Raw genomic sequence first — 26,523 nt, 5'->3', positions numbered from 1 at the left:
CGCCCAGCCGTCGGTATGCCGGTGGTCGGGATTCCGGCGCTGGTATGCTGGCCGCCGGGAGCCCGGCCGCCGGCATACCCTACTACACTCCATGTAACAATGACCATTGGCGCATGAGCAGTCGGGCAGCTGAGGGGGGCAAGGGAGGAAGTAATGTTATCACATTACTTCTTAATGAGTGCCGGGACGGGCTCTAATATCCCAGCAACTTACCATTGGTACATCAGGATGAATAAAGATTCCAGGATAGGAGTCGGTGTCCAGAACTCTGCCTGGAAGCTGGGGCTACTGTCAGACATTGTAGGGCCCAGTATAGATGACACAGCCAGGAACCCCCAAGTCCAGGCCTGGTACATTAGTACCGGTGTATTCCCCTGATGGTGGTCACTGGCTTAAATGGGCTAAACAAGTTCCCTGATACTCTGCACTATATACACTGTTTATCATACTCTCCACTCCCATATGCTGCAGCACTAAGGGGCCCACTTATCATTGCATACCTCCCAACATGACCCTCTCCAGGAGGGACACAATGCTCTGCTCCTGGACTTCCCTCTTAATTTATGATTGCCAGCACCTGTGCTGAACAGGTGAATGGATAAGAAATGTGTTTCACCACAGGTGCTAGCAATCATACATTAGGAAAAAAGTCCAGGAGCAGAGCATTTTGTCCCTCCTGGAGAGGGTCATGTTGGGAGGTATGTCATTGTATACTTGCAGCTATATCCCAGAAAACACCCGTTTTCAGGGGTTAACTGCAAATAATAAGTATCCCCAAATGTAAGAAGGAGGGACCGCAGCAAGTATCGCAGATACCTTCTGCAATAGCTCCATTCCCGTAGCAGCTGCATCCCCCACAGGTTTCTATTGAGGATGAGATGCTACCTGATTTACTAATATCGGGAATGCGATGCATTCCTGAAATTGGCTACCGCAGCTACTGCCATCTATAGATGACTGTAGCCCATTGTAGCACTTGTGGTCGGGCAGAGGGTTCCCCCGGAACACTCCCAAAATTGGCCACTGTGCAGTGCCATCTTAGCTGACCGCGCATGCGCAGAAGCCACGGCAACCATCACAGCACACTGCAGGGACGGACTCCTTTTGGAGCCCCTGTCACTGCGTGTGCACAATAATACTTTTGGGTGATAATATTGCATATTACATTACGATCCTAGGTGATAAAATCCCACCCAGATCACATTGAATATGCAATCCATGATAAATAGCTCTTAAATCGCTGTATAAGGCCCAGCAGCAGGTCCTACTCTCCACTCCTGTGTGCTGCAGCACTGAATCTGATGCAGTGCCATTACCTCTGCAGGGTGCCGACTTCCTGCTGAGGCAGTGAGCGGGGACAGGGGGGCTCTGCACACCAGGCTTCCTAAACTTGTTGACCTTTTCTTCTCTTTGTGCAGGGGCTGGGGGGCATCATGCTGGTGATATTAGGAGCCTGCAGCCACTTTCCTCACACACACAAGTGGATCACAGGGAGCAAGGGGTCCTCCAAGGGGCTGCTGAAAAACGACAGCAGTGAATGCAGCAAATCACTTTTTAAATGTGACTAGAGACGGATCTCTCTGCAGTGTCTGCACGTTTCACAAGTGATTTGCTGCAGTCACTGTAGTCGATGCTCAGCAGTCCCCCCACATAGCCCCCACCCATTACGAATAGCACATACTCTTTGGGTTGGTTTCAATTGTTTCCCCCTGCTCCCTCTCGTGATCGCGTCCGCCCGCAGCTATTCTAATGTTGCTGGGGGCGTGTCAAGATTTGAATTCCCTCCTTTGTTTCAGCCTCTGACCTCTGCTGCTGAGGCTCTCCCGACTCCCGTCCAGTGTCTCCTCATAGTGACAGCCGCTCTGCCCCTCTCCCTGCTCGCCCCTGTTTCCCTGACATCTCCTCAGTCAGGGTCCCAGGCCGGCCACGATCAGGGCACTCAGCAGGCACTCTCTTACAGCAGGGGTCGCAGATATGGGGACAATGGAAAAGATGCCCCTTCGGGGCTGGGAGCCCAGCGGCAACCAACTCCGTTGTCTCCGCCAGTTCCGTCCCTGGTTTGCCCATAACTGCTTTAAAACATATCATCAACACCTATAATTTATGTATTTATGCTATAGTACTCTTTCAAAAATGTGGTCTGTGTTTGCAAAGATTTCATTGTGTTCAAAAATGTAGTTTGAGCAACATAGCAGAACATTTTAATATTGCACTGACTGCATGTGCAGAATGTTGTTTTTTTTTCTTGGAAAATATTGCATACTGTATGAACCTCTAGGCTGCGAACAGGCCAGCCAATACTTGGAGCCATCCACATAATTATGGATGATCTTTTCTTACCTGCCCAATAAACTGCTCATTTTACATAATCTTTCTAATGACAAGTAAGAAGAGTAAATTTTAAAGAACAGTTTTGTAAGAAACAGTAAATATAAAGCATGTTTGTGTATACAATGTTTGTTGCCTTATATATTTAATGTGTAGGGGGTAGTTATACCATGTACTTGTCCTACAATGTCTTGTACTGTAAGTTGCTGTTTTTCTTGTTTTGTTCATTTGTTTATGTATTTGTTAGGCGCTGCAGAACCCTTGTGGCACCATATACATAAAGGATAATGGTTGCATTTTTATGAAGCTCTGAATAGAGACTTCCACCGAACTGTTTTCTTTAATAATATTTTTTCGACTATTCCAGGAAGTTATTTATCAGGGCATTCATTCAGCTGCACAGTAAGACATTATAGGTTTCTAAGAAATAATTTTCTGTTAGTTTAAAAAAAAAAAAAATTGCATTACTTTTGTAAAACTTTTGGCATAAGTAAAATATATTGTTTTGTGCGATAAGGTGTATTAACACAAGAGGGCGCATGAGTCATTATAGAGGATACAGCATGAACATGCAGAATGTTTGCTAATCTATTGCAACTATACCGATTCTCGGAAAGGGGGGGGGGGGGGGGGGCGGCTGACAGCGGAAGTAACTAAAACCGCAGTAATGTTACAACCATTTTATTTCAGAGCTCCCTAATGCACATTATATGCCTTTATTTCCCAATACATGACAGAGATCCCCTTTATGCCCTATTATGTGCCATTAATGCTAGGCTCCCCTCATGCTATATGTGTGCATGTGTTTGTGTGTGCGCAGGTGTAATATATATATACATAAAGCAATTGGTGCGGCACTCAGCGTCAAAATAACACACAGTAACCCGGTAGGTTAAATCAACGTTTCAGTGCCCTTTATGCACTATCATCAGGATATATATATAACAATTGCACACACACATACCTTTATAGACAAACACCCAGTGAAGTGTGCTGAGCCAGGAGTCCCTCTGGAAGTTCCTCCCCTGCTACAGCTGATCGTGACGTCATCACATTAGTGAAAAACCCGTCACCATAACAACAACAAAAAACATATACATTGACAGGCGGCACTGAAATAAAAAGAGATCATTCCATATAAACATCATAACGAGAGCAGAAAAGAATACCTCATTCAAGCTGTTACAGAGTAGCTGCATTCTCCTAACCTAGTTAAAGCACGCAAAGCTGAGATGTTCATTTAACCCACGAGGGGATAATACATCTAAATTATGTATCCATTGGGCTTCTCTCTGTAACAGTAATTGATTGCGATCACCTCCTCTTATTGGTTTTCAAACCCAATCGATCATGCGGTACTGGCTATGCTATGTTTAAATTCAGAAAAATGGCGTGCAACTGGCTGATCTGATTTATTATCACTGGTCAATGCCGCCCTAATTGAAGATCGATGCATTGACATACGATCCTTAAATCTGCCCTGCGTCTTTCCTATGTAGGAAAGACCACAGGGACAGATAATTTGGTAAAAAACATATGTAGAGTTACATGTCAAATGATGTTTAATGAAAAAACGTTTACCAGTATGCAGGTGATAAAATGAATCAGCAGTTAACAAAAAACCACATGTAGTGCAGCCGCACCTAAAACATCTTTGTTTCTTTTGGGTCAGAAAATGTGTGGGTTTATCCATCGTGTAATTGCCAATGTCTGAATGAACCAGTAAATCCTTTAAGTTACGTCCACGGGTAAACACTGGCATAGGATTCACTTTGCCAAATGGCAATGTAGGGTCAGATTTCAAAACGTGCCAATGTTTTTTGACAACTGATTTAATACCACTCGATTGGACATTAAATTGACTTATAATCGGAAAACGATCCTTATTATCTTTAGACACATGTTTCTTTAACAAGGTCTCACGATCTAATTCGATCACTTTGTTTTTGGTCCTAATAAGGTCTGATTTGTAATAACCTCTAACAATTAATTTATCTATCAGGGAATCAATCTGTGATTAATGTTCCAGATAAGGCATGGATGATATAAATATACAATATATGATTGTGGCTATAAGGGAATTTTTCGAGGTCACGGAAGCCGCTCCTGTACCTCAGGAGAAGGTGTATTTCTATAAAGAAAAGAAATCCAAAGTCCCTTTCCCTCCTTCCCATGAGCTAAATACTCTTTTTGAGGGGATGTGGGTGAATCCTGAAAAGAAATTTAAAATTCCCAAAAGGATTCAGATAGCTTACCCTTTCCCAGCAGAGGACAGGAAAAAATGGGAATCACCCCCTGTGTTAGACAGTGCACTATCCAGGTTGACAAAGAAGGTAATTCTCCCTGCACCTGGCACGGCTTCTCTAAAAGAGCCGGCAGACAGGAAAATGGAAACTACATTAAAATCCATTTATGCTGCCAATGGTACACTGCTCAGGCCCACTAATGCCTGCGCGTGGGTGAGTCACGCTATTGAAAAATGGTCAGAAAGCGTGTCATCAGAAATTGACACGATTGATAAAGATGAGATACTCCTTAAGCTAGGGAATATCAAAGATGCTGCCGCATACATGCTAGAAGCTATGAAAGATATCGGACTCTTGAGTTCACAAGCCGCTACCATGGCGGTATCGGCTAGGTGGGCGTTATGGATTCGCCAGTGGAACGTGGACGCAGATTCCAAAAGAAACATGGAGGCTCTCCCATATAAAGGTGAAGCCTTATTTGGCGATGGACCGGATGCGTTAGTCTCGGCGGCTACCGCAGGTAAGTCAACTTTTTTGCCCTCTGCGTCTGCACCGACAAAAAAGACCTATCACTCGCACATGAAGTCCTTTCGGCCCAATAAATACAAAAAAGCGAGAGGTTCCCCCTTCTTCGCAGGTAGGGGAAAAGGAAAGAAATCTGCAGTGGCTTCAAGTTCCCAGGAGCAGAAGTCTACCCCCACTTCTGCCAAATCTTCAGAATGACGCTGGGGCTCCCTTGCGGGAGACCACTCGGGTGGGGGCACATCTCAAACTGTTCAGCCAAGGTTGGATTTTGTCTGGCCTGGATCCCTGGGTGTTGCAAATAGTATCCCAGGGATACAAGCTGGAGTTTCAAGACGTTCCCCCATGCCGATTTTTCAAATCGACTTTGCCAGCTCCTCTTCCAGAAAGAGAAGCAGTAACAGCGGCAATCCAAAAATTATGTGAGGATCAGGTCATAGTCCTGGTACCTTGGTCACAACAAGGGGAGGGATTTTACCCAAGCCTCTTTGTAGTTCCGAAGCCGGACGGCTCGGTCAGACTGATCCTAAACCTGAAAAATCTGAATTTCTACTTGAAACGTTTCAAGTTCAAGATGGAATCACTGAGAGCAGTGATTGCCAGTCTGGAAGGGGGGACTACATGGTGTCTGCAGACATCAAGGATGCTTACCTGCATGTTCCCATTTATCCTCCTCACCAGGCTTATCTGAGATTTGTGGTTCAGGATTGCCATTACCAATTCCAGGCGTTACCTTTCGGTCTCTCCACAGTACCGAGGGTGTTCACTAAGGTGATGGCGGAGATGATGGTTCTCCTGCAGCAAAAAGGAGTCAATATAATTCCTTATCTGGATGATCTCCTGATAAAGGCGAGATCCAGGGAGCAGCTGTTAAAAAAACATTGCACTCTCCCTGTTGATACTCCAACAACACGGTTGGATTATAAATTATCCAAAGTCACAGTTGGAACAGACAGCAAGATTGTCTTTTCTCTGGATGATTCTGGACACAGAAGTTCAGAGAGTACTTCTTCCGGTGGAAAAGGCTCTGGAAATACAGAAAATGGTAAAACAGATTCTGAAACCATCCTGTGTGTAGATCCATCAGTTCATTCGGTTGTTGGGGAAGATGGTGGCTGCCTGCGAGGCCATACAGTTTGGCAGGTTCCATGCCAGAATATTCCAGTGGGACCTGTTGGACAAGTGGTCGGGCTCCCACCTACACATGCACCGAAAGATAATCCTGTCGTCAAAAACCAGGATTTCGCTCCTGTGGTGGCTACACAGCTCTCACCTACTAGAGGGACGCAGGTTCGGGATTCAGGACTGGGTTCTGGTAACCACAGATGCAAGTCTCCGAGGCTGGGGAGCGATCACTCAAGGAGAAAACTTCCAAGGACGATGGACAAGTCAGGAAGCCTTCCTTCACATAAACGTGCTGGAACTGAGAGCCATTTACAATGGCCTTCAACTTGCGGTACATCTTCTTCAAGATCATCCCGTGCAAATCCAGTCGGACAATGTAACAGCAGTAGCGTACATAAACAGGCAGGGCGGAACGAAAAGCAGAGCAGCAATGGCAGAGGTGACAAAGATCCTCCTCTGGGCAGAAAGACATCTAAAAGCTCTGTCGGCAATATTCATTCCGGGAGTAGAAAACTGGGAAGCAGACTTCCTCAGCAGATCGTCAGAAGAGAAGCAATCCGCTTCCCGCAGCGGCCCCTGGCCTCCGGCAGCAAGGTTTCAAGCCGGGACTGAAGGAGAAAGAGTGGAGGCGTGTGTATCCCTGTCTCCCCGCCTCTGGGGCAGAACTACGGCAGACTGCCTCAATTCGGGACTCAGCAGCAGGAGGCGGGGTAAGCACACAGCCCCTCCCAGAAAGGCATCCCCGAAGGTGGTTCCTGGGGTTTTGATAGATGGGCCAGCATCGGAACACTGGCCGCGGCTTCAGATCTGACAGGCTGCTTACAGCAGAGACTGGGGACAATAACTCCAGAGGCAGAGACTGGTGAGACCTGCTAAACTATTGCCCCTCAAACCCATTAGTGACCCCTCAGAGCAGACAATCCGTAGTTAACCCCTTCCTTGCTGCACTAGCTACTATGTCTCCTAATACTGCAGTCTAGTAGTCTCTAGGCTGAGTGAAGTTGGACAGTGCAGTGATAACTAGTACCCCCATTAGCCACCCCACATCAGCCGCAACCCTGTTAACAAGACGCAAAGGAAGCCGTGTAAGCAGAATAGTGACACTTTACCTGCTGAAGTTATTTCAGAGACGGGAAACTATAATTTAGTTCGAACCAGTGGTGTCACACAAATAGCTATTAATTGCAACTGTGAGAAGCAGCTGGTTTCCCTGGCGCAAAGGTCACCCAGGAACAGACGACCCCCTATACTCAACGAATCACTTTCTCCATAGACATAGTGACGTCCCTTATCGGAGTAAACTATATTTGGCTAGAACTTTATTGCTCCCTTCAATAGTACTGCATCTAGATAGGAGGATACATCGTAGCAAATGCCCACAAACAGAATTACCGTATAAAGCCCTACGACTAGTTAGGATAAGCTTTTCATCTACGTGTGTAACTTTCGTGTTACAACTTCCACTAGAGCCCGGATTCAGCAACTGTCGTCAGGAAATTAACTAACCCTAGAAAAGTGCACTATAAATATAAATATATAGTACTTGACTAAAATATACCGCGGTTAAAAAAGGGGGCCCCCAATTGAACAGTCAATGTGAATGTATATGCCATGGCAGTACCGAGACTTTAGCTTAATAAGTTTGTTGGTTACTCTATGTGGCGCATTGTAATGTACTTTTTGTCCGTTATATATGTGGAGTGAACTGCAAACTCTGTTTATGGTTTAACCGCTTCTAAGTTTTCACAGTGAATGAAGCGTTCCAGTTGAATAAAACTCTAATTTTAAATGTTGGCATTAATGTTTGTGCAAATGACATGTTAAGCATTTAGTTGTTTCCCAAATTGTTCTACAACGACTACTGCACCAGCAATCCCAGTAAGTGGTCCAAGTCACAGGTCACGCTCCAGAAAATTCAAGGAGTCCGCCATACTTACCCATCAAACGAATACAACGTGCACCATATGTATGTTCCAAGTCTATAAACACTATACTGAGACTGGGTACCCTGGTGTGATGGTCCTGCATGGACTGCACACTGCAGATTATTAGAGCCCGATGCTGAGGGTCCCCTGGTTACTGTAATGACATAACAATGAGAGGATATCCTGATGTAGAAGGTAACCATGCAGTGACTTAGGCTCTACTACGCCTTGCTGATGACACTGTCAGCCTCCAGTCTCCCAGCTGTTAAGGGGGGTCATTCCGAGTTGATCGCTAGCTGAAAATGTTCGATGCGCAGCAATGAAGCAAAAAAGCGGCACTTCTGCGCATGCGGCGTACTTTCACAACGGCCGATGTACTTTTACACAAGATCTACCAAAGCTTTTCAGTCGCACTGCTCGCCGCAGAGTGATTGACAGGAAGGGGACGTTTCTGGGTGTCAACTGACCGTTTTCAGGGAGTGTTCAAAAAAACGCAGGCATGCCAGGAAAAACGCAAGCATGGCTGGGCAAACGCACGGCGTGTTCATGACGTCAAAACAGGAACTGAACAGTCTGAAGTGATCGCAAGTGCTGAGTAGGTTTGGAGCTACTCTGAAACGGCACAATTTTTTTTTTTTTTTTGTAGCCGCTCTGCGATCCTTTCGGTCGCACTTCTGCTAAGCTAAGATACACTCCCAGAGGGCGGCGGCATAGCATTTGCACGGCTGCTAAAAACAGCTAGCGAGCTATCAACTTCGAATGACCCCCAAGGTCCCATGTATCATTAAATATATGCTGCAAATATTTAGTATCACCCCAGTGTATGTAAGAGGGGACTGCATGACTGCTTGAGCAGAATATAATAATGAGGTCACAATTCTCCCTCATGAGTTGTTCAACAGTTGATATCACCCCAACAGTTGTTTTAACTGAAAAATAATTAGATGTCACAACTCGGCATGCTGCTACCTCATCATCAGTTGCTAAGGCTGGGTATATAAGCTATGCCGACAGATCTGCCCTCATAGCACCCGTTTTGGTAAGCATACACACTTACTAATTGACCAGTCAGTGTGTCTATCCTGATGTCGCAGCTGGGCGGCCATTTGAATTTTGTCCATCCAGCAGTGAGGTCAGTCCCTGCAGCCAGTGTATGGGTAGTGGGTGGGTCAGCCTTGCACACAGCCAGACATCTGTACGCTTGGATTGATACCAATCATCATCAGTGCAAGAGATAATGGTTGTAAATACTTGTACAAATATGCCCTCTTCAAACTTTGCCTGCATGAGTACGCCCCAATATATCTCAGCCATGCCCTCCAGTCACAAGTGGAGATTATACAAAAACTTGTGTGGCGCAAATACCCATAGTTGCGTTTGCCTGGTTTGAGTTGACACCACTGCTATAAAATAAGCAGAACTGCTCTATGTAAAGCATATATTTTGTTTTGCATATTGTATATGTGATTTGTTGAAATTTTTAAATAATAATTCTCATTTGTTTTTCTTTTTAAGCCATCAGATGCCTTGATTTTGGGAAAGATTAAAAATGTTGAATGTGTGCTGCTTGCAAGGTAACTGTTATTGTTAATAAGTTTAAATTGTTTTCCTTTTGGTCGACATGCATTAGGTCGAAAGAGTCAAAAGGTCATCAGAAGTGACTTATAGGGTGGACTGGGGTAATTATCAGATGGCCACACTACTTCCATAGGAATCTGATTTTTGAATAACCTGTATTTTCTGCTGGATCAATTTTTCTCCTACATCTGTATGCATTTTGTGGAAAATTATTTGCCTATTCTGTTTACTTCAGCATTGGTTTTCTACAGAGAGCAAAACGATTAGTGCTGAACTTTTTTGAATAGTCTAATAAATGCCCCAATTTCTTGTCATGCCAAGGTACAGTGATGTCAGTCAATTACCCCAGTTGGTGGTCATATCAGCCCTTTAAATTGTTGTGAAACAGCTGTCTGAAATTTAGTTCATGAACCGATGGGGGAATTTTCCAGACACAATTTTATTTTTATCTCGTGTATCTACTATGGGATAACAGTCTGAAAATTTCTCAGAATAATGACTAGGCATGTGATGATTTCATGCAAACAAAGATCAAACAATTCTAGAAAGTATCAGTTACAGCAAAAGTTTAGTTTTTGTCTGGATATTACCCACTAACCCTCAACATCAGAATAAAAACTAAGCCTGGGACTGGATAATCTTTACATATTTAAGAATGTTTGCTACAATATTTTTTTTTCCAAATCTCCTTATTGCTGCATTTTCCTCATAATGTTTCTGCATTTTTGCTCTGTTGCAGGCATGGCAGGCAACATACAATCGCTCCAACAAATGTTAACTTTCGTGCAAATATTTGGGCTTTGAAGATGGAAGGATGTACTCATATCCTGGTGACCACAGCTTGTGGATCACTGAGAGAAGAGATCCAGCCTGGAGATATAGTTATGATTGATCAATTTATTGATAGGTGAGAGAAAAATTTATTTTGTCACTCTTGGACTTTGGCATCTTCTTCTTTTAGAAACATATCAATATTTTAATGCAGTAGCTATTGGTTAGTGATCATTTCATGTCAGGAAATATTCCTTTGATATTTTATATAGAATCTGTGGAGCGTAGTCAGCTCCCCCTCTGCATTGGTATACTCCCAGAGGTAATATCCTGATCTCAGCTGATAACGGTTTAGGTGAGTCTAATAACTATAAAGTGGGTGGGTCATTACCTAATTGTTTGTGTTTTATTCTAACTCATCCTGTCAAACAAATTAAATTGCTAGAGGGTCTTGAGTATGCGATAAATGTGACCAGGATATTGTCTAGCATGTGAATGTGAGCTCTGTGTCCTTGTACACTGTCCAAACACGTTATTCGATCTCTATTTGTGTCTCCATACAGTATTTTAATTACAGAAGTTCTGTTCCCCAACTTCGATAATGTCTGTCCTATACCCCATTTATTACTTCCCCATATAGAGGTAAAGAAATGAAGCACCTAGCAAATGCGCAAAGATGGCTGCCTAAACTGTATCCACCAAAAAGGGATGTCTCCCACTCCCCAAAATATCAAACTTCTATGTAAAATTAGGTGGTAACAGTATTGGGCGCCAAACCCAAATGACAATGGACAAATGTGTAGGATCACAATCACTCAACACCCATATATCAAATAGTGGGGTACATTCCTTAACGGTACTTGAGTTCAAGCATGTAGAGAGACCTCTGCTATCCTCTTGGATCGGCGGACACTTGTTATCAGGTTTTTCAGTCGTCCAATATCATAAAAGACGAGGAGGAGAGTATCTCGTGTAACACCGTTTTATTCTTTCTTTAAAACAATTTTTTTCATAAAAAACATCTAAAACATGTCTCCTAATCCAATAAAACCAGAGCACATGCAGCCGGTGCACAGCTAAACTGAGTGTAAGAATGGATAATTACCAGATGGTCAGAGGAAACAAAGTCCTCAATGCAGCAAAGGTCTTAAATACCAGTCGGCCTCCCGGGAAATGGCGTTCTGGGTTTTGTGGCAATCACCTCTCCCACAGACAGCAAGATGTCACCTCTAACTGCGCCGACGCGTTTCAGGCCTTTCTAGGCCCTTTTTCAAGGCAGATGTGCTCAATCCTAACAATTTCCCCCTTTTATTTCTTGACTGACCAATCACATCTTTAATCAACACTAAACTTCTTGCATGTGTGTTAAAACATGGCTCCCTCCATTTGTTATCTACTGTTGTCATGACAACCTATCACCGTCAAAACACTGTATATAGATAAAAATAACTCCTATCTAATGCAGATCTTCACATATTATAAATAAACTTATTCTCCCGAAATCCTATATACCACATACTGTCATTATCGTGTCCGTATCATTATTCTATTCGCACTTGCGATACGTCACTTCCGGTACGTTATGTTCATATCGTTGCTCGGGTCTCGTCCACATTCCGTCACTTCCGGTAACCTCCGTTACTAGGCGACGGTTGTGTTTCCTGTGTGTAGCATCACTTCCACTTCTCACGGATACCTGAAGGCTCAGCGGGACGTCACTTCCGCTGTTAGCCTCTGTTGCTAGGTGGCAGATGTAAACAGTTTTCCACGTCTCCATGTCACTACCGCCCTTCAATGTAAGGGATTACTCTTGGATAGCATATCGTTTCCATCCCGGATTTATCCATTATGTCAATGAATAATGTTATCATAAAGTCCTATATTTGCATATTCATATACTTTCAATTTTCCTATAAAGGGTATTCATTCTTTCATAGATGCTGGGTCAAGATTCATATGTGCCCTGATCGAAAAAGGGACATAGGTAAATTTCTGGTTGCAGATAAAAAATAGGTCAAATAACCTTACTAAAAATCAAGACAAACAATTCTAATAAACACCACCCTTATTCCTAAGGATCAAATGTTTGTCTCAAATGTGATTAAAAATATAACAAGATTGCAGACAAAATAATAAAATTCACAGTTTACTATAAAAACCACTTGACCTCAAAATCAGAATTAAGACCCCTAGGTAAAAATGTATTGTACTTATATATAAGCTGCATTTCAGTTTTGGCCAGTAGTTTGGAGGTATTATTCTGGCGATGGTTTGCTGTTATCTTTTTTATTCCCACAAACCTCAAGATATGACCTGGGTCACAATTATGTATTTTTTTTAAAATGATCAGAAAGTGCGTGTGCTTCAAGGCCCTTTTTCACATTTCTTAAGTGCTCACTCACACGTATTTTTAGGGGCCTGGACGTTCTCCCTATATAAAACATGTGACATGAGCACTCTATGGCATACACCACGTTTTTTACATTGCACGTTATGAAATCATCTATCAAGTGAACCTGTCCGTTGATTTCTAGTTTTTCCAATTTTTTTCCACTATCTGTTTTAATAGTTTTACAACCTATGCATACCCCACAGCGATGAAATCCCTTAGTTGCAATTTGACCCTCCTTTTTAAGGCTAGGGAGATCACTTCTAACTAAACTGTTTTTTTATGTTAGATGCCTTCTTATAAATAATACTCCTGACAAGACTGGACAAGACTGGATCTTTTTTCAACACTTTCCAATGTTTCCTGATGGAATTTTCCAGTGATTTATGTTGTATGCTGTAATTGGTTAGAAAAGCATATTCAAAGTGTTTCGATTCATCCTTCCTCTGTTCTTTGTCCTTCAAGAGTTCTTCTCTATTCATTAATAGTGTCTGTTCTTTTACTTTTTCCACATGTTCGGGATCATAGCCATTATCCTGGAATCTTTTTTCTAGTTGTTTTGCCTGTTGTTCAAATACGGCATCTTCAGTACAATTCCTTCTGACTCTCTTAAATTGACTATTAGGTATCGACTGGAGCCAGTTTCTGTGATGGCAACTATTCCTGTCTATGTAAGTTTGTGAATCCGTAGGTTTGGTGTATGTTTTCGTATGCAAGTTCCCCTCCTTAACATATAAGGTAATATCCAAAAAGTCTATACTTTCCTTACTCACATGAAAAGTTAGATGGATGTTCAAAGGATTATTATTAAGATAAACACAGAATTTTTCCAAATCTTCCCTCTCCCCTTTCCATATGAAGATGATGTCATCTATATATCGCCTCCAAGACACCAGGTTCGCCCCGAATGGGTTGGGACCCCAGACATAGTCTGATTCCCATTTCCCCATAAATATGTTAGCGTAACTCGGGGCGAACCTGGTGCCCATGGCGGTTCCAACCTTTTGAAGGTAGAAATCCCCGTCAAATCTAAAATAGTTGTTAGTTAGAATGAAACGAACTGCTTCCACGATGAAGCTCTGAACGTTAGTATCTATGTTACTTCTTGTGAGAAATTCCGAGACCGCCCCTATTCCTGCATCATGGTCTATTATCGTATACAACGACTTAACGTCGGCAGTGACCATCAACATGCCCTCTTCCCATGCAATTGTCGGTAAATAGTTTAGAAGATCCTTTGTGTCTTTCAGGTGGGACACGTTGGTTAATACGAGTGGCTGTAAGTGATAATCTATCATTTCGGATAGATTGGCAGTGATAGAGTCAATCCCTGATACGATAGGTCGTCCAGGAGGATGTTTCTCATCCTTATGGACTTTCGGGAGGAGATAAATCACAGGGATGACTGGTTCTTTGTTTCTGACGAACTCCTGTTCCTTGTCATTCAGTACCTTCAGAGTTCCATATTTTGTAATGAGAATATCAAGCTTCTCCTGGATTTTTGTTGTGGGGTCTATTCTTAATTTGTGATATGTAGTTCTATCCGCCAGATGTTGTGTTACTTCATTCACATACCAGATCCTATCCATTACTACCACCCCTCCGCCTTTATCGGCGGGTTTGATAACCAATTCTTTATTGGTTTTGAGTGATTTAAGTGCGGCTCTCTCTTTGAAAGTGAGGTTACACTTGACTCCACTGACATTAATCTCCCTTATGTCATCTTGCACTAATGTTGAGAAGGTTTCTATATAATTCCCCTTCATGTGGTGCGGATAAAAGACGGATCTAGGTTTAAAGGGAGTGTTGGATGATAACTCCACTTCTCCCAACTCCTGCATCGTCTCTTTTGTGAGAAAAAACTTCTTTAGACAGAGTTTTCTCACAAATTTCTGGATATCGATATATGTGGAATATTTGTCTATTGAAGTGGTAGGAGCAAACTTCATTCCCTTTTGTAAAACTGAAATTTCGGATTCGGATAATGTATATGAACTAATGTTAAAAAATTTTGTTTTCCCTTTTTCATCATTAGTTGTTATTTCTGATGTGGTCTGTCCTTCTATATCCTGATCATTAGCTAATGCCGAAGTTTTTTCTTTTTGATTTGTCCGGGGTTTTCTCCTTCTCTTTATCCTATTCCTCCGAGTTTTGTTTCTTCCTCCCCATTTTCCCCTATGTGTTTTTTTATGTTCGACACAACTGTGGCTGTTTTGTGGTCTGTCCACTTTTTTAAAAGCATTAAAGCTTCTTTTTAGTTTAAATGTCTTCTATTAATTTATAGTGCTGCCCTATTTATACAAGAACAGATTATAACATGGTAACTAAAACGGTGTTGGGCTATTGCTAAGGAGAACTAATAGTGCATGGTCATCTAAATAAAAATCCACAATTGCGCTGCCTTTTTTTTTTTGTAACAGTGCTTGCTTATGCATTTAAAAGTGCCTCCCACTTCATCATTAATGGCCTGGTCAGGAAGAACTTCAGCGACAATCACAGGTTCAAGGTATAAACATGCAACTAATACATAAACATGCTCTGCACAAAGACCTAGAGCTGGCCATACCTCATAACGATTTTGTTCCAATCAGTCAACTAGTTGGTTGGTTGGAAAGGTAATCTGACAGTATGTTGGAGCAAACGATAATCAGCCATATGCTCCCACACGCTGAAAAAGGTCAAAAACGGTTCTTCCCACTAATTGTTTTATTTATCCCAACTAATTGTTCTAGTGTAGGGGGAACTTTCCACCCAACTGAGCGATAAGTAGGCGGACACTGGCCAGTGTCCACCTATCTTTCTCTGACGTCCTAAGTGGATGCTGGGGACTCCGTCAGGACCATGGGGAATAGCGGCTCCGCAGGAGACAGGGCACAAAAGTAAAAGCTTTAGGATCAGGTGGTGTGCACTGGCTCCTCCCCCTATGACCCTCCTCCAAGCCTCAGTTAGGTTTTTGTGCCCGGCCGAGAAGGGTGCAATCTAGGTGGCTCTCCTAAAGAGCTGCTTAGAGTAAAAGTTTTATTAGGTTTTTTATTTTCAGTGAGTCCTGCTGGCAACAGGCTCACTGCAACGAGGGACTTAGGGGAGAAGAAGTGAACTCACCTGCGTGCAGGATGGATTGGCTTCTTAGGCTACTGGACACTAGCTCCAGAGGGACGATCACAGGTACAGCCTGGATGGGTCACCGGAGCCGCGCCGCCGACCCCCTTGCAGATGCTGAAGAGAGAAGAGGTCCAGAAATCGGCGGCTGAAGACTTCTCAGTCTTCATGAGGTAGCGCACAGCACTGCAGCTGTGCGCCATTGCTCTCAGCACACTTCACACCAACGGTCACTGAGGGTGCAGGGCGCTGGGGGGGGCGCCCTGGGCAGCAATGAAAGTACCTATACTGGCTAAAAATACATCACATATAGCCTCTGGGGCTATATGGATGTATTTAACCCCTGCCAGGTTGTCAGAAAAACGGGAGAAGAAGCCCGCCGAAAAGGGGACGGGGCCTATTCTCCTCAGCACACAGCGCCATTTTCCCTCACAGAACTGCTGGTGGGAAGGCTCCCAGGCTCTCCCCTGCACTGCACTACAGAAACAGGGTTAAAACAGAGAGGGGGGGCACTTATTTGGCGATATGATTATATATTAAGATGCTATAAGGGAAAACACTTATATAAAGGTTGTCCCTGTATAATTATAGCGTTTTGGTGTGTGCTGGCAAACTCTCCCTCTGTCTCCCCAAAGGGCTAGTGGGGTCCTGTCCTCTATCAGAGCATTCCCTGTGTGTGTGTTGTGTGTCGGTACGTTGTGTGTCGACATGTATGAGGACGATGTTGGTGAGGAGGCGGAGCAATTGCCTGTAATGGTGATGTCACTCTCTAGGGAGTCGACACCGGAATGGATGGCTTATTTAGGGAATTACGTGATAATGTCAACACGCTGCAAGGTCGGTTGACGACATGAGACGGCCGGCAAACAAATTAGTACCTGTCCAGGCGTCTCAAACACCGTCAGGGGCTTTAAAACGCCCATTTACCTCAGTCGGTCGACACAGACACGGACACTGACTCCAGTGTCGACGGTGAAGAAACAAACGTATTTTCCTTTAGGGCCACACGTTACATGTTAAGGGCAATGAAGGAGGTGTTACATATTTCTGATACTACAAGTACCACAAAAAAGGGTATTATGTGGGGTGTGAAAAAACTACCTGTAGTTTTTCCTGAATCAGATAAATTAAATGAAGTGTGATGATGCGTGGGTTTCCCCCGATAGAAAATTATTGGCGGTATACCTTTTCCCGCCAGAAGTTAAGGCGCGTTGGGAAACACCCCTTAGGGTGGATAAGGCGCTCACACGCTTATCACAAGTGGCGTTACCGTCTCCAGATACGGCCGCCCTCAAGGAGCCAGCTGATAGGAGGCTGGAAAATATCTTAAAAAGTATATACACACATACTGGTGTTATACTGCGACCAGCGATCGCCTCAGCCTGGATGTGCAGCGCTGGGGTGGCTTGGTCGGATTCCCTGACTGAAAATATTGATACCCTTGACAGGGACAGTATTTTATTGACTATAGAGCATTTAAAGGATGCATTTCTATATATGCGAGATGCACAGAGGGATATTTGCACTCTGGCATCAAGAGTAAGTGCGATGTCCATATCTGCCAGAAGATGTTTATGGACACGACAGTGGTCAGGTGATGCAGATTCCAAACGGCACATGGAAGTAGTGCCGTATAAAGGGGAGGAGTTATTTGGGGTCGGTCCATCGGACCTGGTGGCCATGGCAACAGCTGGAAAATCCACCTTTTTTACCCCAAGTCACATCTCAGCAGAAAAAGACACCGTCTTTTCAGCCTCAGTCCTTTCGTCCCCATAAGGGCAAGCGGGCAAAAGGCCAGTCATATCTGCCCAGGGATAGAGGAAAGGGAAGAAGACTGCAGCAGGCAGCCCATTCCCAGGAACAGAAGCCCTCCACCGCTTCTACCAAGTCCTCAGCATGACGCTGGGGCCGTACAAGCGGACTCAGGTGCGGTGGGGGGTCGTCTCAAGAGTTTCAGCACGCAGTGGGCTCACTCGCAAGTGGACCCCTGGAGCCTACAAGTAGTATCCCAGGGGTACAGATTGGAAATTCGAGACGTCTCCCCCTCGCAGGTTCCTGAAGTCTGCTTTACCAACGTCTCCCTCCGACAGGGAGGCAGTATTGGAAACAATTCACAAGCTGTATTCCCAGCAGGTGATAATCAAAGTACCCTTCCTACAACAAGGAAAGGGGTATTATTCCACACTATATTGTGGTACTGAAGCCAGACGGCTCGGTGAGACCTATTCTAAATCTGAAATATTTGAACACTTACATACAAAGGTTCAAATCAAGATGGAGTCACTCAGAGCAGTGATAGCGAACCAGGAAGAAGGGGACTATATGGTGTCCCTGGACATCAGGGATGCTTACCTCCATGTCCAAATTTGCCCTTCTCACCAAGGGTACCTCAGGTTCGTGGTACAGAACTGTCACTATCAGTTTCAGACGCTGCCGTTTGGATTGTCCACGGCACCCCGGGTCTTTACCAAGGTAATGGCCGAAATGATGATTCTTCTTCAAAGAAAATGGACGATCTCCTGATAAGGGCAAGGTCCAGAGAACAGTTGGAGGTCGGAGTAGCACTATCTCAAGTAGTTCTACGACAGCACGGGTGGATTCTAAATATTCCAAAATCGCAGCTGTTTCCGACGACACGTCTGCTGTTCCTAGGGATGATTCACGTCTGCTGTTCCTAGGGATGATTCTGGACACAGTCCAGAAAAGGGTGTTTCTCCCGGAGAAGAAAGCCAGGGAGTTATCCGAGCTAGTCAGGAACCTCCTAAAACCAGGAAAAGTGTCAGTGCATCATTGCACAAGGGTCCTGGGAAAAATGGTGGCTTCTTATGAAGCGATTCCATTCGGCAGATTTCACGCAAGAACTTTTCAGTGGGATCTGCTGGAAAAATGGTCCGGATCGCATCTTCAGATGCATCAGCGGATAACCCTGTCTCCAAGGACAAGGGTGTTTCTTCTGCGGTGGCTGCAGAGTGCTCATCTATTAAAGGGCCGCAGATTCGGCATTCAGGACTGGGTCCTGGTGACCACGGATGCCAGCCTGAGAGGCTGGGGAGCAGTCACACAGGGAAAAAATTTTTTCCAGGGAGTGTGATATAGTCTGGAGACTTCTCTCCACATAAATATACTGGAGCTAAGGGCAATTTACAATGCTCTAAGCTTAGCAAGACCTCTGCTTCAAGGTCAGCCGGTATTGATCCAGTGGGACAACATCACGGCAGTCGCCCACGTAAACAGACAGGGCGGCACAAGAAGCAGGAGGGCAATGGCAGAAACTGCAAGGATTCTTCGCTGGGCGGAAAATCATGTGATAACACTGTCAGCAGTGTTCATTCCGGGAGTGGACAACTGGGAAGCAGACTTCCTCAGCAGGCACGACCTCCACCCGGGAGAGTGGGGACTTCATCGGGAAGTCTTCCACATGATTGTGAACCGTTGGGAAAGACCAAAGGTGGACATGATGGCGTCCCGCCTGAACAAAAAACTGGACAGGTATTGCGCCAGGTCAAGAGACCCTCAGGCAATAGCTGTGGACGTTCTGGTAACACCGTGGGTGTACCAGTCGGTGTATGTGTTCCCTCCTCTGCTTCTCATACCCAAGGTACTGAGAATTATAAGACGTAGAGGAGTAAGAACTATACTCGTGGCTCCGGATTGGCCAAGAAGGACTTGGTACCCGGAACTTCAAGAAATGCTCACAGAGGACTCATGGCCTCTGCCGCTAAGAAGGGACTTGCTTCAGCAAGTACCATGTCTGTTCCAAGACTTACCGCGGCTGCGTTTGACGGCATGGCGGTGGAACGCCGGATCCTAAGGGAAAAAGGCATTCCGGAAGAGGTCATTCCTACCCTGGTCAAAGCCAGGAAGGAGGTGACCGCACAACATTATCACCACATGTGGCGAAAATATGTTGCGTGGTGTGAGGCCAGGAAGGCCCCACGAAGAAATTTCAACTCGGTCGATTCCTGCATTTCCTGCAAACAGGAGTGTCTATGGGCCTCAAATTGGGGTCCATTAAGGTTCAAATTTCGGCCCTGTCAATTTTCTTCCAGAAAAAATTGGCTTCAGTTCCTGAAGTCCAGAAGTTTGTCAAGGGAGTACTGCATATACAACCCCCTTTTGTGCCTCCAGTGGCACTGTGGGATCTCAACGTAGTTCTGGGATTCCTCAAATCACATTGGTTTAAACCGCTCAAATCTGTGGATTTGAAATATCTCACATGGAAAGTGACCATGCTGTTGGCCCTGGCCTCGGCCAGGCGAGTGTCAGAATTGGCGGCTTTGTCTCACAAAGCCCATATCTGATTGTCCATTCGGACATGGCAGAGCTGCGGACTCGTCCCCAGTTTCTCCCTAAGGTGGTGTCAGCGTTTCACCTGCACCAGCTTATTGTGGTACCTGCGGCTACTAGGGACTTGGAGGACTCCAAGTTGCTAGATGTTGTCAGGGCCCTGAAAATATAGGTTTCCAGGACGGCTGGAGTCAGGAAAACTGACTTGCTGTTATCCTGTAGGCACCCAAAAAACTGGGTGCTCTTGCTTCTAAGCAGACGATTGCTAGTTGGATGTGTAGTACAATTCAGCTTGCACATTCTGTGGCAGGCCTGCCACAGCCAAAATATGTAAATGCCCATTCCACAAGGAAGGTGGGCTCATCTTGGGCGGCTGCCCGAGGGGTCTCGGCTTTACAACTTTGCCGAGCTGCTACTTGGTCAGGGGCACACCCTGGCTGAGGAGGACCTGGAGTTCTCTCATTCGGTGCTGCAGAGTCATCCGCACTCTCCCGCCCGTTTGGGAGCTTCGGTATAATCCCCATGGTCCTGACGGAGTCCCCAGCATCCACTTAGGACGTCAGAGAAAATAAGAATTTACTTACCGATAATTCTATTTCTCGTAGTCCGTAGTGGATGCTGGGCGCCCATCCCAAGTGCGGATTGTCTGCAATACTTGTACATAGTTATTGTTACAAAAATCGGGTTATTATTGTTGTGAGCCATCTTTTCAGAGGCTCCGCTGTTATCATGCTGTTAACTGGGTTCAGATCACAAGTTGTACAGTGTGATTGGTGTGGCTGGTATGAGTCTTACCCGTGATTCAAAATCCTTCCTTATTGTGTACGCTCGTCCGGGCACAGTATCCTAACTGAGGCTTGGAGGAGGGTCATAGGGGGAGGAGCCAGTGCACACCACCTGATCCTAAAGCTTTTACTTTTGTGCCCTGTCTCCTGCTGAGCCGCTATTCCCCATGGTCCTGACGGAGTCCCCAGCATCCACTACGGACTACGAGAAATAGAATTATCGGTAAGTAAATTCTTATTTTTCAATGTCCTCACAGCCAGGGCTGCTCCTGTCAGCGGCAGCAGCGGGGGGGATCATTGCTGGATCAGCCCTGTTTCTGCGGTGGGGTACACTGGGATTCCAAAGGGAATAACATTGGGGTGTAGAGTTGGATCTTGATCCAAGGCACCAACAGGCTAAAGCTTTGACTGTTCCCAGGATGCACTGTACCGCCTCCTCTATAGCCCCACCTCCAGGCATTGGAGCTCAGTTTGTAAGTTGGTGCCTGCAGTGCAGGTCACTAACGGGGTGCTGCGCTAGGCAGCCCTGAAAAGAGCTTTTCTAGAAGACTTCAAGGGCCGCAGCACAAGCACTAGTTGCAGTGTATGTCATGTTGACATTCTGTGCTGCGGGTCCATCACCTCCCTCAGCGGCGCTGTATACTTCCGCGGCCTGGTTCCTGGGTACTTACAGCGGAGGCGCTCCGGTCATCAGGCACACATCGCCACTGTTGCTCTCCTGGATCGCGTGGCCGCACTTCAGGGATGAGGTAAGAGGGTCCCCTAGGTGAGACTCGCCAGTAAAGGAGATGGACCGCGCCACTGGCATGCACACTGTGGCTGTGCAGGGACCCCACTATATCCAACAGGGCAGGGAGCACAGGTCGGATTTACAAAAATCCGTTTGTTATAGTCTCCATAGTACCCGGTGGTGAAGTCCAGCAGAGGGGATAAGTCGCTGACCTGTAGCCCCTCCCCCAGCTCCAGGCGCCATCTACCGGTGGTGTTCCCATCCTGGAGCTGTGTTTCTCTCTCTCCTTCAATCCCTGTCAGCGTTTGGGCGCCATTTCACATAGCTGCGCTGATCCTGGGACTGCTGGGCACTGTCTCTTCTGTAAAGCCGCCTGCCTCATCAGCGCTGTGCATTTACAGGACACTTAAGTATTCTACATGTCGTTTAGACAGCGTTAGTTAAGAACAAGTGTACTACTATATGAATATTTCGTACAAGTATTCTGTGATATACATCCAGTGTTTACTGTGCATTGTTATATCTGTATACATACATTTCTATATGTAGTATTACTAGTCCAGTGCAGTTTTATTGTTTATATGTAATAATTTCTGCATTGTACCTGTGACTGTGTGCCAATAGCTGCTGTGTGGTTTCTATTCTGTGTATCACACATATTGTTGTCACTATATTCGGTACCCTGGGGGGCTAAGTGTGTCAGGGTCTCATATACCTTATAGTGTTCCACAGGATATACTGTTTTGTATTTTTCACTGTGTGTTTCAGTCACATCACACCGCTTAAATCCTCTGCTTGTGCTTTACATTTGCTGTCACATAATACAGGTTTTTTATTTGGAGGTATTGTTTTTGTCTGGCTATATTGTACAGTTGCGCCCTAAGGCTACATTCCCAATAACGTCTGCTACACAGGGCGGGAAATCCGTGTTCCTGCATCATGCAGTGCTGCCGCCACGGATTTGACTGAGGAAAAGGTTTCAGCTGAGGGTTCAAGTACTGGGTGCCGTGCACCTTACAGTCAGTCTGCAGCATCTGTGGCTAATCAAGACCCACCTTGCGCTGCTTTTTCAAATATGCTGACTACGCTTATAACACGACTTACGCCCCCTGTGGGACCTCCTGTGCCATTACAGCCACATATTGTCCCTGTAGTTAATCCGCCATGGGCGGATACTCTGTCAACCCAATTGCAGCAATTAATTCGGTCCTTGGTTAAACACAAACCCAACCCTCGCCCTACTGGGACAAAAGGGTCCTCCAAGCGGGCCATTTCTTCCTCACAATCCACTAATATTTCGGATGATTCCTCCGATGTGGATGGCAATTATACTGATCCTTCTGATACGGGGACAGTTGTTTCTGATGAGGAATCTACAACTCAGGTTGATGTTTCTGAACTAGTGGAGGCTATCAAGCTGATTCTCCAGATTGATGATGAGAACCTCCTACTACTTCTAAGAAACCTGATAAGTTTAAACGTCAGAAGGTTGCTAAAGTAGTCTTACCTCATTCTGACCTCTTAATTGACATATGCCAGGAAGCCTGGTCTTCTCCAGGAAAGAAATTTTCCCTGTCTAAATGGATGCTATCCCTGCGGAGTTGAGTAATAAGTGGGAAACTCCACTGCCGGTGGACTCATGTCGCCCATCTAGTGGTGTCTTCTACTCTGCCTGTCACCACTGTCACTTCACTGTAGGAACCAATGGTTAAGCGTGTGGAGGGATGCCTGAAGTCCATCTACACACTTACCGGTGCAGTACATAGACCCACTATGGCAGCCTCTTGGGTTGCAAAAGCTATTGAAGCATGGGTTCAGGCAGTTGAGGATGAGCTACCTCTAAATTTTTCTGACACTGCCAGACAATTTCTGTCGTATATTACCACTGCCTCTCACTATATTCAGAAAGCGACCTCTGATGCCGGTGTAATGGCGGCCAAGGCATCTACTATGTCTATCCTGGCTCGCCAGATTTTGTAGTTAAGGTCCTGGAAAGTGGACCTGGACTCCAAAAAGACCTTGGAGGTGCTCCCTTTTAAGGGACACATACTATTTGGGGAGGACCTGAACAAGATCGTGACTGATTTGGCAACAGCCAAGACTGCATGTCTCCCAAGTACCAATCCTTCTGCTCCGAAGGCTACGAGTACCACTTTTCATTCCTTTCGGCCTCCAGGTTAAGCAAAGGGTCAAGCGTATCCGAGACATGCTAGTACTTCCAAAACCACCAAGCCCAAGTCTAAGCAATCTTGGGCCGCCCATCAGCCTGCTTCCAAACAGGACAAGCCTGCAGCATGACAGGGCGGGCCTCCCCCTGGGGGACCTCAGGGTGGGAGGCCAACTTCTGCAGTTCACCCAGGCCTGGTTAAGGACCACTTTGGACGCCTGGGTACGGGAAGTTGTCTCTCACGGGTACGCAATCTCTTTCAAGAGACGCCCCCCTCAATGGTTCTGAAAGCACAAACTCTACACTTGGTTGTACAATCTCTCCTAGATACTGGAGTGATTGTGCCAGTACCTCTGTTTCAAAGAGGCAGGGGTTACTATTCGACCCTGTTTCTAGTCCCGAAACCAAAAGGGTCCTTTCGGCCTATACTGTGAGGGTATCCAAATTCCGTATGGAAACTCTGCGCTCTTTTGTACTGGCTATGGAGCCCAAGGACTATATGGTATCCCTGGACATACAGGATGCTTACCTGCACATACCTATTGCCATGTTGCATCAGTAATATCTGCAGTTTGCTATTGGCAACCTACATTATCAATTCCAGGCCTTGCCTTTCAGACTGACCACGACTCCTCGGATCTTTACCAAGGTCATGGCAGTCATGACGGCTCTTCTCCGCCATCAGGGTGTCAGGATCATGCCGTATCTGGACGACTTGCTGATCCTGGTGAACTCCCCAGAGGTTCTCCTCAGTCATCTAGTACTGACGGTCCAATTCCTACAAGCCCACAGGTGGCTCATCAACTGGAAGGGGGCATTGCTGGAAACACACAACCAACGATTATTCTTGTCTCCAGAGAAAGTCCAGAAACTTCAGGACAGGATCAGATACTTCCTCTCTCGCCAGAGAGTGTCAATACACTCGGCAATGCAAGTACTAGGCCTCATGGTGTCTGCATTCGACATGGTAGAGTTCGCTCAATTTCATTCCCGCCCTCTGCAACGATTAATCCTTTCCCCAAGTGGAACGGCCTGCTTCACCGGATCAGGTCTCAAATGATCTCCTTGACTCCGGAGGTTCGCCTGTCACTGAGCTGGTGGCTACAGGACCAACAGTTGAGCAGGGGTTGTCCCTTCTGGATCTTCAACTGGGTCCTCCTAACAACGGACGCCAGTCTGCGGGGTTGGGGGGCAGTGTTGGAGCAACACTCTCTCCAGGGTCCATGGACCAAGGAGGAATCTCTCCTCTCAATAAACATTCTGGAATTGCGGGCAGTGTTCAATGCGTTGAAACTGGCCTTGCCTCTGGTACAGAACAGGTCTGTTCAAGTACAATCGAGACAACATTACCACGGTGGCATACTTAAATCATCAAGGCGGCACTCGAAGTCGCATGGCAATGATGGAAGATTCTGAAAAAAAATTAAAAATTCTTTAATGGGCGGAACGCCATCTGCCAGCCATATCGGCAGTGTTCATTCTGGGAGTCCTTAACTGGAAAGCGGACTTCCTCAGTCATCAGGACATACACGCCGGAGAGTGGAGTCTTCATCCCGAAGTCTTTCAACTCCTAGTGGACAAGTGGGGCCTACCAGATGTAGATCTGATGGCATCTCGACACAATCACAAGGTTCCGGTCTTCGGAGCAAGGACAAGGGATCCTCAAGTGGCATTCGTGGACGCACTAGTAATTCCATGGAACTTTCGGCTGCCATACGTATTCCCTGCAGTGTCACTCCTGCTCAGGGTAATACGGAAGTTCAAGCAATAAGGAGGAGTACTAATTCTAGTCGCTCCAGCATGGCCCAGACTGCATTGTTTCTCAGACCTGTGGGGTCTCTCGACAGAGCATCCTCTTCTACTTCCTCAACACCCAGACTTCCTCGTTCAGGGCCCTTGTGTCTACCTGGACCTGGCCAGACTGGCTTTGACGACGTGGCTCTTGAAGCATCACTCCGGAGAGCAAAAGGATTCTCTGAGGTGGTCATTCAAACTATGTTGAAGGCCCGTAAACCAGCTTCGGCTCGGATTTATTGCAGGGTCTAGAATTCTTACTTTACCTGGTGGGCTGCTAAGAATTAGGATCCGTATACTTTCAAAACTTCAAAACTTTTGGCTTTTCTCCAGCAAGGCCTAGACTTGGGCCTTCGTCTGGCCTCCCTCAAGGTTCTCATATCTGCTTTTTCGGTGTGTTTTCAGGGGAAAATTGCGTCTCTTCCTGACATTCACACCTTCACTCAGGGTGTTCTACGGATTCAGCCTACCTATGTCCCTCTTGTGGCTCCATGGGATCTGTCTGTTGTATTGAATGCCCTGCAAGAGTCTCCATTTGAACCTCTTGAGTCTGTGGACCTTAAATGCCTTACGCTTAAGGTCATTTTTCTATTGGCTATTGCCTCTGCTAGGAGGGTGTCGAACTTAGGCACTTTATCCTGTTGTCCACCCTTTCTGATTTTTCACCGTAACCGTGCTGTTCTTCGAACTCGCCCTGGTTATTTGCCTAAGGTGGTGTCATCTTTTCATCTTAAACAGGAGATTGTGGTTCCGGCCTTTACCTCTTCTGGTCTGTCC

General features: G+C 45.6%; 1 protein-coding gene across 3 annotated transcripts in view; it reads left to right on the top strand.

Annotated features, from left to right (window-relative positions):
• Positions 1-26,523, top strand: part of MTAP (methylthioadenosine phosphorylase) — a 186,706-nt gene that overhangs the window by 53,457 nt on the left and 106,726 nt on the right. For all 3 annotated transcript variants that reach the window (XM_063914128.1, XM_063914126.1, XM_063914127.1), the window contains 2 exons: positions 9,662-9,720; positions 10,464-10,631. In XM_063914128.1, coding sequence (XP_063770198.1) covers positions 9,662-9,720; positions 10,464-10,631 — 227 coding nt within the window. The remainder of the gene's footprint in view (positions 1-9,661; positions 9,721-10,463; positions 10,632-26,523) is intronic.

Source organism: Pseudophryne corroboree, chromosome 1 (genome assembly GCF_028390025.1).
Source record: "Pseudophryne corroboree isolate aPseCor3 chromosome 1, aPseCor3.hap2, whole genome shotgun sequence".
NCBI lineage: Eukaryota > Metazoa > Chordata > Amphibia > Anura > Myobatrachidae > Pseudophryne > Pseudophryne corroboree.
This window is presented reverse-complemented; position numbering and strand designations above follow the sequence as displayed.